General features: G+C 38.9%; 1 protein-coding gene across 1 annotated transcript in view; it reads left to right on the top strand.

The window, feature by feature from the left end:
* Nucleotides 1-14,346, top strand: part of ALPK3 (alpha kinase 3) — a 187,666-nt gene extending 173,320 nt beyond the window's left edge. Inside the window, exons 10-16 of the mRNA XM_077473051.1 lie at nucleotides 3,162-3,289; nucleotides 3,514-3,549; nucleotides 4,000-4,274; nucleotides 5,215-5,303; nucleotides 6,902-7,119; nucleotides 7,225-7,273; nucleotides 11,234-14,346. Of these exons, the coding sequence (XP_077329177.1) occupies nucleotides 3,162-3,289; nucleotides 3,514-3,549; nucleotides 4,000-4,274; nucleotides 5,215-5,303; nucleotides 6,902-7,119; nucleotides 7,225-7,273; nucleotides 11,234-11,576 (1,138 nt within the window). The 3' untranslated portion in view covers nucleotides 11,577-14,346. The remainder of the gene's footprint in view (nucleotides 1-3,161; nucleotides 3,290-3,513; nucleotides 3,550-3,999; nucleotides 4,275-5,214; nucleotides 5,304-6,901; nucleotides 7,120-7,224; nucleotides 7,274-11,233) is intronic.
* Nucleotides 14,347-16,162: the final 1,816 nt, after the last annotated feature.

Here is a 16,162-nt window from a genome sequence, read left to right as displayed (position 1 = left end):
CCTCTCCAAGAGCTTGCATACTATTGATGTTAGGCTAACTGGTCTGTAATTCCCAGGGATGTATTTTGGCCACTTTTTAAATATTGGTGCTACATTGGCTTTTCTCCAATCAGCTGGTACCATTCCAGTCAGTAGACTGGAAATTAGGATCAAAGGTCTGGCAATTACTTTTCCCGTCTAATTTTAATTCTGTCCTCTGTTAACCATGGAGATGCTTCCTGTGATGTGTCATGAGGACAAACACTACAGTTTTGGTTACTGATGCCCCCCGATTCCCTCGTGAAGCCTGAGGTGAAGAATAAATTCAATACCTTTGCCATCTCCCCATCCTCCGTAACCAGATGTTCTTCTTCATTCTTTATGGGTCAATATGGTCTGTCCTCCCTTTTTTACTGTTTACATACTTGAATTTCTTGGGGTTTTTTTTTGCTTTCCACCGCTATGTGTCTTTCATGTTCCATCTTTATAAAGTCTGAATGCTGATGATGATTGGAGTTAAGCCATTCAGGACTTTTGTTTGCTCTTTTAAATGTATTACCCAATAGGATGCATTGATTAATGCCCTTATTTTATGTGCTCTTAAAGCAAATTCATCTCTCCTCCGTGTTCTTTGTTCCTAAGATTTTATCCCAATTTATGCCTTCTTAGCAAGGTTAGTAGTTTAGGGAAGTTGGCTCTTTTGAAATTCAGTGTCTTTGTATCCCCTTTATGCTTTCTATTTGTGTGATTTATACTGAAGCCAATTGACCTGTGATCGCTGACCTGTAAATTGCCCCGTATTTCCACATCCGCGATCAGGTCTGTATTGCTGGTAACCAGAAGATCCAGTAACGCTTTATTTCTAATTGGTGCGTCTACTATCTGAACCATGAAATTGTCCTGCAAGACATTTAGGAACTGGCTAGCCTTAGACGAATGCGTGATTCCCTCTGCCCAGTCTATGTCTGGATAATTAAAATCCCCCATTATGATAACACTTCCCATCTTTGCTGCTGATCCAAATTGTGATAGGAGATCCGTATCCCCCTACTTCCTCAGGTTGAGGGGGCCTATAGCATACTCCCAGTATTATTTTACCCTTAGCTTCATCCCTTTGGAGCTCTACCCATAAGGATTCCACTTCCTCCCTAGCTCCCTTAGTGATGTCCTCTCTCACATTCACTTGTACAATATTCTTGATATATAGGTATACCCCTCTCCCTTTTTTACCCTCTCTATCCCTGCGATAAAGGTTATACCCTTGAATGGTTGCCAGCCAATCATCCGAGCTATTGAACTAGGTCTCTGAAATTCCCACAAATTCGTACAACAGTATCTCTAGTTCACCCATCTTGTCCACCAGGCTCCTGGCATTGGTGAACATGCTACGTAGTTTAGACTGGTCGCATACTCGCATACTATCCTCTTATTGGGTGTTCCGAGATTGCAACTAGGACTTGTTACTATACTTACCTTGGGTTTATGTGCTTTAATCTACCTACCACTAATGCCCCCAATACAACCCTCTGGAACATGTTCCATGCTGACTATCTCTACCTCTGGGCCCTCCCCCCGTTGCCTAGTTAAAAAAAACCTCAACTTTTTGGCCACCTTTACTCCCAGTTGATCTGCACCCTCCTCATTTAGGTGCAATCCGTCCCTTCTATAGTACTGGTGACCGACTGAGAAGTCGGCCCAGTCCTCCAGGAACTCAAATCCCTCCTTACTACACCAGCTCTTCAGCCACTTGTTTACTTCCCTAATCTCCCTCTGCCTTTCTGGTGTGGCTCTATGTATCAGTAGTATTCCTGAGAAAATTACCTTGCAGGTCCTTTTCCTCAATTTAGCTCCTAAGTCTCAAGAATTTCCTTGTTTGCATAATATAATAAGTAAGAAACCAGTAGCTTGGTGTATCTAGGTCTCTGTTCATTGTTCTGCATTCCCAGAAGGGCCAACTCTGGAGACATAGGGAGGGACAGTTGCAGACGTATGTTAATAAGGTCAAAGACCTCCGTCCCGAACAACTGAGCCACCCTGGGACAGGTCCAGAACACAGGGAAGAATGTACCAATAGAGGAACGACACCGGGTATATTCAAGGGACCTATTCGTGTAGATTTGATGCAATCTGTAGGGCGTGTAATACATGGTATAGAAATGTAACCTGGATTAACTTACCATAGAGGAGATAGCCAGTTTAGAGTTATTTTCAAAACATTCCCCCATAATTCTCTATCCAAGGTGTGCATATCCGCACTCTACTTTTACCACAGTTTCCCCATCTTGGGAGAATCCACACTCAAGAGGGTCAAATATAACATTGAGAGAGGTTTAGACAGCTGCTTCTGTGCAAGGAGATCTTCCACTGGGTCAGTCTCCAATATCGGGGAGCTTGAGAACTGTGATCGAGCTGCATGATGCAATTGGTAGTATTGGAACTGCATCCAGCAGGGTAGCCCCCCAAAAAGGACAGCAGAACCACCCCCTGACATAACATCCCGTATAGCTCTAACACCATAACGTGCCCAAACCTGTGGGTCAGGAATCATTCTAGAGTGTCTCAAGTTGGGTTTACCCCACAAAGGATTGTAGGGTGACCACTGATTGGGCTTTAGAAATGCTTCTGATAAATATACATAGTATGAAAGGTACTATAATGTTTTAGGTCACAGAACTGCTACAGGTACCGCAACACTTGCAGGCAGGTACACACACTTCAGTTAAATTTGAAACAAAGAGTAAATCCTGCTTGCCCGAGCAAGCATCTCCTGATAGTACAGAATATTGGGGGCACTCTGCACATGCTCAGTTTGGTGTGTATTGCTAGAGAGTTTTTTTTTCTTTTTGGGAGGGTGCATTTGATCGGCACAGGGCCAATCAGCACTGTCCAGACAGAGGGTCAGGGGTCATGCAGCCTCGTAGAACAGTCAACAGAGAATGAAAACACCTCCTACAAGCTTTAACCAGTGCTTGACCAGACACTGATAGAAGTCACAAGGCTATTTACTGCTAAAGAGAAAAGATATTTAGCAGTTTATATTCACTAATATAATTGCATTTCCATGTTCTGTGTACTGTGGGAGACCATAGTGAATGTGGGGTCCTGGGTTTAGTAACACTTTAACTGTTAAATGTACTGCATCCTTTGGAAAAAAAAGTGTAAACTGAATTATTTTTATACAGTGCTGGAGATGAAGGACAAGTGGCTCTTGCAATTGTGCAGGCATCAGTGAAAGACTGTGGAGTGTATCAGTGCACCATTGAGAATGAATATGGTACTGATTCAACAGACTGCCTTCTGAGTGCAGAGAGTAAGTGTATTTCATTGTCCATTTCCACTATTGTTTTAACACAGCAGAGAAAAAAAATATAAATTACTTGTACAAACAATATATAACTTATCAATAATAACATTCTAATGTGTATTTGCAGCCAAAATATATGTTGCCTTTAAAACATACTGTAATTGTATTTTGCTCTATGTTGTTAGGTAACCTAATATAAATGCATACAATTTTTTTGTTTTGCTTTTCAGTTTTGGCTGGATTCATCTCCAGGGAGGAAGTTGAAGGTATTGTATGTGATCTATAGTGCATGACTGGGGAAAATCTGATGAAGGCAAATAACAAATAGTAAAATCAGCAATATCAGATTATTTATAAATGCAGGCAGTGGTTAAAACTGAACTGCACATAAATCAGGGCAAAAAACAATTGGCTAAAGCAGATGCAATAGTTATTTATAGACTAAGCAACATGGAATTGAGTTTGGGTAGCCAAAATCCGATCCTTGTTAATGTAATTGAAATTTCAATACGATATCCCACATCGAGCCTCATCTAAATTCAAGTATACACTCATTGGAAAGGTTGTTGTTATCACTTTTTTGGGGGAATCACTCGTTAATTGCTGTAATTATCCAATATTTTTGAAAAAAATCTGTGATAATGAGCACTTCCAGTGTCGTGAGTTTGGTTTTTGTAAAGCTGTAAATTCCATTACATTTTCTGCTTCTATTTCAGTTGGAGAAGAGATAGAGATGACACCAATGGTATTTGCAAAAGGCTTGGCTGACTCTGGCTACTGGGGAGACAAGTTTTTTGGAAGGATAGTCATGGAGGAACCACATGCTGGAAAAGGATTTTTGAGAAAGGCTTGCAAAGTAAAGGCGATTTACGGGTTGGAACCAATTTTTGACTCAGGGAAAACCTGTATCATCAAAATCCGAAACTTAATCACTTTTGGGACCAAGAATGAAAACACCTTAGTGGAAAAGAATTATGATATCACCATTCAGGTAGGCATCTGTTTATTTTGCACATTTTTCATAAAATAGGATGAGGAAATCAGTTGACATGCTCTTAACACTTGATTTAGAAAGAAAGGTTTTTGTTCTGAAAGATCAGCACAAGGAGCCAATCCGTTGTGTTGCAGTGCTCATATTCTAACTAGGAACATGTCTCCAGGTGTGAAGAGCAGTGTAGCAAGAAGATGTGATCATTAGTCTGCTACATCTTCTGTCACTATATGATGACAAGCTGGAGGAGCAAAAAAACCCAGTGAGTTTGCATTTTTGCAGCAGAGAAACAAGACAAGACTCTGCCAGACAGGGCTTTGCTATGGGGCAAGGCTGTGTACACACGAGCGGAATGTCCGACAGAAAAAGTCAGATGGGAGCTTTTCATCGTATATTCCCATAGTGTGTATGCCCCATCTGACTTTTTACGTTGAAAATTCTGGCGGACCTAGAAATAGAACATGTTCTAAATATTTCTCAAGGAGCCAATTCCTGCCGGAAAAAAAAAAACGCTTGTCTGACCAAAAACGCTGCATGCTCTGAAGCAAGTATGAGACGGAAGCTACTGGCTACTGGCTATTGAACTCGTTTTCTAGTCTCGTCGTACATGACGGTCAGACTTTGGTGTGATCATGTGTATGCAAGACAGCTTGAGCGGAATTCCACTGGAACTCCATCGGAAAAACTTTCAGAGTTTATTCCGACGGGAAAACGGGTCGTATGTACAGGGCATTAGAACTGGACGGGCAGAAATGCAAATTCTTTGGCAGGTAAAACAGCTCCAATGCATAGTCTGTATTTCATCTGTATATTTGGATGTTTGCTTGGAGCTCAACTTTAACCCAAAGTGAATCTCTACAACTGGGTTATGCAAATCAACATGTAACTCAAACTTAACCTAACATGTCAGCATCCTAATATCTTTACTTTTTCTCTAAAGGAATGTAAAATTCAGAATACTACCCGTGAATACTGCAAGATATTTGCAGCTGAATGCAGAGGTGTTCCAAACTTTGGACAGATCCTTGAGTAAGTCTTGAGCCATGGTCTGCACTATTTTATTAATACACATTGAATCCTTTATTACAGCATAATTTACATACTAGACTTTCTGGTGTTATTTATGATGCATAGGTATATGTTTAAACACTTCATCTCAGGAAGGTTTACCCGCCTTCATGACCAGGGCATTTTTTGCAAAACGGCACTGCGCTAGTTTTATTGACAATTGCGCGGTCGTGCAATACTGTACCCAAATAAAATTCATGTCCTTTTTTTCCCCATGAATAGAGATTTCTTTTGCTGGTATTTGATCACCTCTGCAGTTTTTATTATTTGCACTATAAACAAAAAAATGCCAACAGTTTTGAAAAAAAAATATTTTTTTTTACTTTCTGCTATAAAACATAATACATTTTTTTTTTAAACTAATTTGTTCATCAACTTAGGCCAATATATATTCTGCTACATATTTTTTGGTAAATAAAAATCCCAATAAATGTATATTAATTGGTTTGCGCAAAAGTTATAGCATCTACAAACTAGGATATTTTTATTTATTTATTTTATTTTATTTTTGCAATATTGCAGCGGACAAATCGGACACCTAACTGACACTTTTGACACTTTTGGGGTGCTAGTAACAATAACACAGTGATCAGAGCTAAAAATATGCTGTACTAATGATACTGGCAAGGAAGGGATTAAGATCAGGGCTGATCAAAGGGTTAACTGTGTTCCCTGGGACTGCTTTCTAACTGTGTGGGAGATGCATGTATTGTGGGAAGACAGAGATCCATGTTTCTGCTTAGCACTGCACTGCCTTCCCTTGTCACAGAAGGGCGGTCTGCCTTGTTTACATTGCATCTGCTGTACCAGCTGATTGGCTCCCTCTGTGTCCACTCACAGTGGGAACAATCACCGGCAGCGTGCATGCACACCCCAGACCCGAAAGTGCCAAATCATGTACCTACTATGTGATCTGGCACAGAGCAGCCACAGTATGTCTGTGTGGGGCAGTCGAGAAGAGGTTAAAATGGTAGTAAAGTCGTGTCTGACATTTTTATCTACAGGTAAACTTATAGTAAAGCTTACCTGTAGGTAAAATGAATATCTTCTAAGCCTGCACCGTTTAGGAGATATTTCACGGAGTAGCAGCCAGTGACATCACTGTAGCATGCGCTCTCTAAGAAATGGCATACAGTACCTTTCCTGTGCCATAAACAGTGACTCCAGTGCGAATGCGCATGATCTAGCCAGTCAAATGGCCAGAGTCTGCGAACCCAGAAGGAAGACCAGTTGAAGATAGAAGCCCTGTCAGCAGTGACAGCGTGCTGCTGGAGAGCTTTTTTTAAGGTAAGTCTCTTATAATGTGCTAGTATGCGATGCTTGCTAGCACATTATGACATTGCCTTGCAGGGTGATTTTTTTTTTTTTTACAAAGTTTACTATCACTTTAAGTATGTAAACCCATGCCTACAACCTTATGTGTGTACAGTATATTATTATGGCCTTAAAGTATGTTTTTTAAGATTAAATTTGTTTTGACTTGCTTTGTATAGTATGGGTTAGGGTGATCCATGAATTGCAAGCTTAGTAAAGTATTGAACTGTTATTTACTTCTTTAGAATCTTACCTCTAAATCTAATCTACCGACCTGCCAACAATGTCCCCTATGCTACCATAGAAGACGACCTAGAAGGAAGATTTGAAAAGTACTGTATCAGGGATATTACAGGAAAATTACACTTCAAGAACTCTTCTGAAATAGAGCAAAAATGCTGCACTTTTCAGCATTGGGTATTTCAGTGGACTAATGGCAATTTCCTTGTCACCACTCTAGAAGGTAAGACATTACAATTAGATGTAATCATTGCAGAAACTCAGTAATAACTTTAGAAAGTTTTAAGTCAATGACTTCCCTAAAATACCATTTTATCTTTTTGTACAGGTGTTGGATGGAAACTAACCAATATAGCTATTGCCACAAAAACCAAGGGGTAGGTAAAATGAATGTTATGAAACAATTTTATCCATTACTTTGAAATTAAGTAGCTATAGTGTCAGTGTTTTTTTTCCATTTGATGGACACTGTAATATATTTAAATAGGTAATACAAATAACCATTTTTAAAGTGGTGTTGCCACCAAAAAATTCTTTAAAAAAATGATAAAATAATTGTGAAAAAATTTTTTTTACTCAACTCTAAATGCCTGTTGCTAGGGGGTCCCTCGTAGTCTGCCTTCTTCATTGCCCAGGCTGGTGACATCACTTCCCCTTTGCGCCGCACAGTCATCTGGGACCTGTCATGTGTCCCAGATGACCGTGCGGCGTATCACGGAGTGGGGAACGAGGGGGGGCTTCATTCCTCCGCATCGCTGGACCCTGGGACAGGTAAGTGTCCGATTATTAAAAGTCAGCAGCTGCAGTATTTGTATTTTTGCAAATATTGACATTACCTTTTTGCTACCAGAGAAAAAATATTCATTCTTTAAACCAAGGGTTTCAAACTGTTGCAAAACTACAAGTCCCATCATGCCTTTGCATGTGGGAGTCATGCTTGTAACTGTCAGCCTTGCAATGCCTTATGGGACTTGTAGTTTTGCAACAGCTGGAGGGCCGCCAGTTTGAGACTTCAACTGTAAACCATCTTGCCTTAATGTATTCCCAAAATGTTATTTAAAGTGGATGTAAACCCTCACCTATACCCAGTGAAGTGAATAGGCTCAGATGATACACAGAGATTAAACAAATCTCCATTCATAAGTTTTACATTTATATATCCTCTGTCTTCAGCTTTATATACTGATTATAAAGTGTGTATCCTGTTAGAATTTTCCCTTCCTGATCCAGCAGGGGAAGGGGAGTCTTGCCACATACACTGTGAGACAGTTGATTGGAGGAAAGGCACACACCCCCTCTCCTCATAGGCAGAGACTTACAGAGCTGTGCGGTGAATTGACCAGCTGTCTGCTAATCTAGTTATAGCATCCGCCCTGCCACAAATTTCAGGCTGGTTTTATCACATGTGTCAGAGAACTTCTCAGAACTTAGAGAGATAAGAAAACACTGCAGATATACAGTGGCTTGTAAAAGTATTCACCCCCTTGGCATTTTTCGTGTGTTTTGTGTTTTGTTGGCTCACAACCTGGAATTAACATGGATTGTTTGAGGATTTGCATCATTTAATTTACAGAACATGTCCACAACTGTCCAGGACAAAATAACAGAAAAAGTCAATGTGCATAACTATTCACCCCCCTAAAGTCAATACTTTTTGCCCATTTCTCCTTACTTCAAGTTGGATGGTTTGCGCTTGTGAACAGCAATCTTTAAGTTTGACTACAGATTTTCTATTGGATTGAGGTCTGGGCTTTGACTAGGCCATTCCAACACATTTACATGTTTCCCCTTAAACCTCTCAAGTGTTGCTTTAGCAGTATGTTTGGGATCATTGTCCTGCTGGAAGGTGAACCTCCATCCTGGCCTCAAATCACGCACACAGTGGTACAGGTTTTGCTCAAGAATATCCCTGTATTTAGCGCCATCAGTCTTTCCCTCAACTCTGACCAGTTTCCCAGTCCTGCTGAAAACATCCCCACAGCATCATGGGGATGGTGCTCTTTGGGTGATGTGATGTGTTGGGTTTGCGCCAGACATAGTGTTTTCTTTGATGGCCAAAAAGTTACATTTTAGTCTCATCAAACCAAAGCACCTTCCTCCATACATTTTAGGAGTCTCCCACATGCCTTTTTCACAAACTCGAAATGTGCCATTTTGTTTTCCGCTGAAAGTAATGGCTTTCTTCTGGCCACTCTGCCATAAAGCCCAACTCTATGGAGCGCACAGCTTATTGTTGTCCTATGTACAGATACTCCAGTCTCTGCTGTGGAACTCTGCAGCTCCTCCAGGGTTACCTTAGGTCTCTGTACTGCCTCTCTGATTAATGCCCTCTTTGCCCGGTCTGTGAGTTTTGGTGTTCGGCCGTCTCTTGGCAGGTTTGCTGTTGTGCCATGTTCTTTCCATTAGGTTATGATAGATTTGACGGTGCTCCTAGGGATCATCAAATATTTGGATATTTTTTATAACCTAACCCTGACTTGAACCTCTCAACAACATTGTTCCTTGTTTGGAGAGTTCTTTGGTCTTCATGACAATGTTTGATTAGTGGTGCCTCTTGCTTAGGTGTTGCAGCCTCTGGCGCCTTTCAAAAAGGTGTGTATATGTAATGACAGATCATGTGACACTTAGATTGCACACAGGAGAATATAATTTCACTAATTATGTGACTTCTGAAGGTAATTGGTTGCACCAGAGATTTTTATAGGCTTCATAACAAAGGGGGGTGACTACATATGCACGTGGCAATTATCAGGTTTTTATTTCTGAAAAATAGTGTTATGTATATATTTTTCTAATTTTACTTCACCAACTTAGACTATTGTGTTCTGATCCATCACATATAATTCAGATTAAAAAAAAACATTGAACTAAAGGCTGTAATGTAACAAAATAGGTAAAAGGCCAAGGGGGTGAATACTTTTGCAAAGCACTGTGTGCCCAGCTAAAATTTAATGAATCAGGTTTATATCCACTTTAAGGTATCTCCTACTCTTAGACTAACTAGAGTGAAGGCAAAAAGAGAAGGATAATATTACAATATGTGGTATCCTTGTATCTATAATGTTTAGTATAGCTGACATCCACACATCAACGACAACTGTGTTTTTTAAGTAGTTAAAATAGTCTAGATTCTTCAAGAGCATCAATATGCCCTTCATGTTTTGCAATGTCTAGTTGCTAAAGCTGCTGTCACAGGTTTTTGTCTCATCTCTTTTCATGTTACAAAATTTTTTGAAAAACTCAATAAATAAGCACTAAAAATATAATTAGACAAATCACTAATAATTATTATAATAACATTTCATTGCAGTTTTCACCAATGTTGTAACACATTTCTATTCATTAGATTAATACTTTAGAATAATAAGCCATTCTTTAAAGCGTAATTCCACTTTTGTTGAGAAAAAAAACAATCCCCTCTGGGTGATCTATGTACATTACAAGGATTTTTAACAAACTTTGTTGCAAATTACTACCTTTTGCCATTCTAAAGAAATCCCTGTGTGTATGTCTGTGCCCTTGTGGGAAAGTTAGTCTAATGGGAGTGGTTTCATAATTACCAATCAGTTGTGCACCTGCAGAGCACTAATGAGGAAAGCTGCTTGGCCTGCATCCCTTTAGACGTGATTTCCTATTGGAAGTGTCTCACAAAAAATTTCATTTTTGTTGCGAGGGAAGCCTAAAATCTGACTTGTATCTTAGGGCAAACTTCTGGCAAAATTGGTGAGCCAAACACACAAGCAGGAAATTATGTTTCTGGGGGTGTTCTGCACACATTCTGACATTCTGTGTACAGAACACCTCCAGGTAGCCATATTGCATTTCATTTTCAGAAAATTACAGAGCTGCAGATTGAAAAGGAAAGGCAATTTTTAATAACATTCAATTACAATATGACTTGGTTTGCAATTGTATACACTATATTATTTTATCTTTATTTGCTACTTTTATTTCACCACGAAAGTGGAGTTACCCTTTAAAGCCAAAACAAACAGATATATAAAAAAACAAACAAACAAACAAATAATGCAGTTAGGTGTTCAAGATATAAAGATGAATTTACTTCCAAATGCACCTAGCATTTATACCTACTGTACATTAGGCAGGATTATATAAGCATCAGGACGTGGTCATCATTACACATCCTTTCTCGCTATAACAAAGGTGGATTTATCGGCTTACCTCAAGGTCAGCTTTAATTTGTCAGTTGTTAATGCTTGTAAAATGTCCTAGTTACAACTTAATAGCAGTGTTTGGTGTACTTTGGTGGTGGTTTTTGTCTACACAAAGAAGACCTAGCTATGCGCATTTCTTCACTGAACTGTTTGTATTTCTAGATATCAAGGACTAAAAGAAAGCTGCTATCCAGAAATCGTTGAAGAATTTCCATCAATTCACCAATGCAATAGCTATTGTGAAATGCTTAGCCTAAAGTCACTCAAAACAACGGAAAGTCTCCAGCCTCCAGCCAAACCAAAGGGCTCAAGAAGTCCTCAGATGCCAAGGAAATCTGGCTCTGGGTCTTCTCAGTCAAGTCCCCAGATACAAAAGAAGACTTTAACAGCCCCACAAAATAATAAAAAAGGTGGGGTCAGCCCTAAATCCACAAGAAAAGCTATGGAAACTGGGGATTCACAATCAGCTGCAAAAAATAAAACAAATGAAGCAAAACTACAATAACAGTTACAACTATGCTTTTTTTTTTTACTCTCTATACATGGACATGACTACAAATGGACTATTTAATTCAACCAACAAAGGACATTATTTGAAGTGACATACTTTTTTTCTGTATTTCACACTAAAGCAAAAAGGCCGTTGACAGTCTGACCTGCAGAGGATTTGTTATAAGCAGAGGATGAGCATGAGAGATGCATGTTCTAGGGACTGGATGTATTATGTATGGAAGATGTGTCAATTTATGATGCTGCAAATACAAGGAAAGCTGTATTTCAGAACTATTGAATCAATCTCAAAGACATATTTTGGGATATATGGAAAAATGAAAAGTTCAATTCCAGTGAGGTATCTTAGTATGTGAGATGATAACTGCACCTCCGTTACTCAATTTGGTTTGCAGGATACACATCAGAAAAAAGCACAAACATTTACAATATCTTCTTTTCACTTCAAATACACTGTTTCACCAGCTTTGGTTTTATGAGAGCAATTACAGGACATGCTTTTCTTAAATAGTAGTACTTTGTGATGTTTATTGGCCATTGGCCATGTTTATTGGCCATAAACAGCAAAGTGCTGATCCTGTGCCTCACTCAAAGTAACACAAATAGAAAATTAATAAACGTTCAAAGGAAGACTTCTATTCACATCAGCAAATCCTATTAAATCAGGAATCTGATTATAAACAATGGGTCTCAGTTCTTGTGTGTACCAAGCTTCAGAAGACACGTGTAATGCTGTTAATCATTTTCTGAAGCAAACATTTTGAATTATGCACTAACATGGAAGTATTTTGCTATAACTCAGGGTGATTTAGTTTGTTTGTCTGCAGTTTACTGGTGTTCTGAATTACTAAAGGACTTATTAGCCAAAGATCTCAAGAACACAATATGGCATAATTCACAGAAGACTCACAACAATGTTCCAGGAACAAGTTGTAATAGTACTGTATTCGGCTGTACAAGGCCATGCCCCAAATCATCTTGGTCCAGATGCAAAACACAAATCAGGGTCTGCAAGAAGCTCTTCAATTTTGCGAATACTGACCACACACATGAATGTCTTTTTCATCGTTAGAAAAGAACCTTGTTGGCATTAAAATATTTTTACTTAATGCTTTCATTGATATATTACTGAAGAAAGAGACAAATAATCAAGATCAAAAATGGATCCTTTATTAACATGGAACTAGTATAAGTTGCTGTCCCTGCTAGCATTGTTCCTACTCAGCTGTAATAGTTACCTTTGAATAATCAGTCTTTACACATCTGTAAAGACTCTAAGTTGCATCTATAAGTATGCACATAGTCAACAGAAAGGAAACCCAGTACTACACTACTCTTGTAGATCCCTTCTGGTGTATCATAAGAAAAACTTTTAGTGCTGTTACACTTAAAGCCACACATGGCAAGGCTCTAGACTATCCAATGACAACAAATATTACACTTACATTATTGTTACTAGAAAAAAAACTTGATTTTATGTTCAGCTCATCCTCTACATAAATAATGAGTTTAAAATCTCTCCTTGCCTCCCAAAAAATTAAAGCTGAATGCAAATCACAGCCAAAGTCAAAATATGTACTTTTCATGCACTCAATGGTTAAGTTGACTTTTTATTGCTCACTTCTTATTTTTCCAAGACAGTTTCACTATTAACTCACAAGATGTAGACCTGCTGTGATAAAATACTGCCTTCCATTCAAATATAAGATAAGGCATTCAGATGATCATAAGATTATCAGATTCAGCACAGCTAACCTAGATCACTGGATCCAGGTTCATTTTGGAGATTCATAAACATTATTGTGACAAACTAACAGATGCCTGCCACAGTGGCTGTTGTAGTATGGGCTTACATGCTGGCATTAACAAATTCTATAGTCTGTCCTAGATGTTCTCTTTGTTGATTTCATTTTATTGTGGACTGCTCATTTACTGGTTTCTGCCCATAAATATAAGCATTTGTGAGACAGGTCGCGAGCCCATTTGTTGCAAAAAATGCATGGTGCTCTGGAGGCAAAGTGACTATAGTACTTTCAGTTTCAGCACTAAAGATTAGGTAGACCTCACCATAGAGTAAAGCTACCAAGGCATAAGCTGCATATTTGACCAGAAACTTTTTTAGCTTTATTTGCTGATAACTAACTTGCAGACATCAAGATTGACTTTGAACACGTAGGATAGAAAATGAATGCATCATGGCCACATCTGAATGTGTATGTGGTCACTACACAACATTTTCCAACGCCTCCCTTACAAAAAGTTTGGCAGAGGTGCTAAACTTTCTGATTATGAAGATTTAGCCATACCACATATGGCCAAATCTGGTAAAGATTGGGCTGGCTGAGATAGACAGTGTGTATTGGGAGCCTAATTATACTGTTTACCTAAATGTATAGTTATCCTGTAACCACTCTAAGGCTATAGGTATGCAAACATATAATCCAAGCATTTTAAATCCATTATCAGTGTATTGTGAGGTTCAAGTTTTGCAGATGGTGGTCATGCACTTAACCTGTGACCAAACTTCTGTACATATGTGTAAGCAGGGTTGTATCACTTTGCACTATGATCGGTTGCTTCAGAACTGCCTGGCAGTGTGCCACACACAGTCACTTTGCCTCGTTTGATATGTGCTTTTCATCATTGTGGATATTTTTGCCCTGTTTAATAGATGTGACATGTAATACATTGAATGTTCCTATTTGCACATTTTGCTGTACTGGGATCCTTGAAGCACTTCATTAAAATGTAGCAATGACTGACAACTGAGAATTGTTATTGATCATTAAAACATTTTCCTGTATATAGATTTTATGTATTAATAAGAAATACTCCGTAAGTTCCTCTAGATCACTCAAATATGCCCAGGCACGCCTTAGAGCAGTATTTCTCAACCTTTATTCTGTCAAGGCATCCTTTAAAATTTTGCACAATTTTGAGGCACACCATTCTAATAAAAGGTACAAAAACTAAACTAATAGTTTTACATAATGCAGCCACATCCAAAACATGTAAAGACATCCAATGTTAGAGGTGATTTATTCTTCCAAAGCAAGACCACCATTGCACACTGGTACGGGCTAGTATTCCAATGTTTCTATTATCCTTCAGTTTCTCTCCCCCTCACTCAGCTAACGTGACTTTAGTGCTGATGGACAGGGGCAGGAGAAGAGCAAACAAGGATGCTGCGCAGGTGATGTCATTGGTTGTTACGCCGCCGGTGGTTAGAAGGTTGTAATGTTGCACCATGTGTAACTAAAAGGATGATCCACCCACTGGCTTGAATAAAAAAAAATTGGCATTTTGCCAAGACACCGCTGAAGAAACCTGGATGCACCCCTGTACCCTGGTTGAAAAAGGTTGCCTTAGAGTAAACCCATAGGAACAAAAGAGCTACTAAATATATGGTGTTTCCAGATAGCATTAAAGTATAACTAAAGACAAAACTTTTCTTTTTAGTTTACATAGAGGGGAGAGGGATTAGTCAGTTTTAATTGCTGTGTGTGCCCCCATTAAAGGGATTCACCCTCTCTATTTTTTCTGTTTACCATTATTATTGGAAGTGAAAGTAAAAGAAAATCCCAAATTGTAGGTTGTCCCCAGAAAAGTAATAGATGGGAAATCTTCCAGTGAGCACCTGGGGGTCCCCAAATAATTACCTTAATTTGCATTTCCCTCTCACTTCCTGTTTTGGCTATGGTTATAACCCTCCGTCCATTCAATCTGAAAAAAAAAGGTTCTACCTATAGAGCATGGGAAGGACACATGAACACAAGTGATATGGATGCTTCCGCCCCCAAATAAATTACAATATGGGAAAATCTCCCCCAGTGGCACAAATCCACGGGATCATTGATTTATTTTAGAGGAACTTTGGTCAGGAGATTGTCTATCTACACCCTTCATTGGTAACTACACTCCATGTAAATTCAACTTTTCCTTGATAACACAAGGGGAATTGTCTGTGTATCTTTCATGTAATCACTTAAACAATACATATATATTCTTTGAAATCAAATCAATTCCCTGAGGAAGACTTTGACCACGCATGTCGAAACGCGTTGGAAATTTGCATACCAGATGTTTGACTAAATATCATGTACTGTTGTATGTTTGTACATTTTTGTAGAAATTTGAATGGTGTTATACATCTCCGACCAGAGCTCATATTTTAAATGTTCATGTGTCCAGGCTATGTTGCCATTTTTTCAATAAAAATTATTTTAAATAATTTTCTCAATGCCTAGCTAGGTTCTGTCTATAGTTCTACTTTAAGTCTCAGTACATATCTAATGCTTGATGACATGTCACTGCAAAAGTAGCTATACAAATCATGACTATCTCAAGGTCGGTATTTACATAGAATATGTTTCCCATGTTCTACCATGAGCTTCGCTAGAACTGTTAATGGGTCACTTTGCGGAATAGGGTCATGCCTAATCTTCACTGTGAGAAAGTGTAGACATTTCAGGGGCTTCAGGAAGTATAGAAGTGACAAAACCTCACACACGCATGCCCTGAGTGAAATAAAAGCCAAAAAAAAATTCTAGCCTTTTGTAGAGATTTATATTGTGGGCGAAA

The sequence above is a fragment of the Lithobates pipiens genome, unplaced genomic scaffold, assembly GCF_037356315.1.
Source record: "Lithobates pipiens isolate NorthernLeopardFrog02 unplaced genomic scaffold, aLitPip1_a1.2 Scaffold_8, whole genome shotgun sequence".
Classification (NCBI taxonomy): domain Eukaryota; kingdom Metazoa; phylum Chordata; class Amphibia; order Anura; family Ranidae; genus Lithobates; species Lithobates pipiens.
This window is presented reverse-complemented; position numbering and strand designations above follow the sequence as displayed.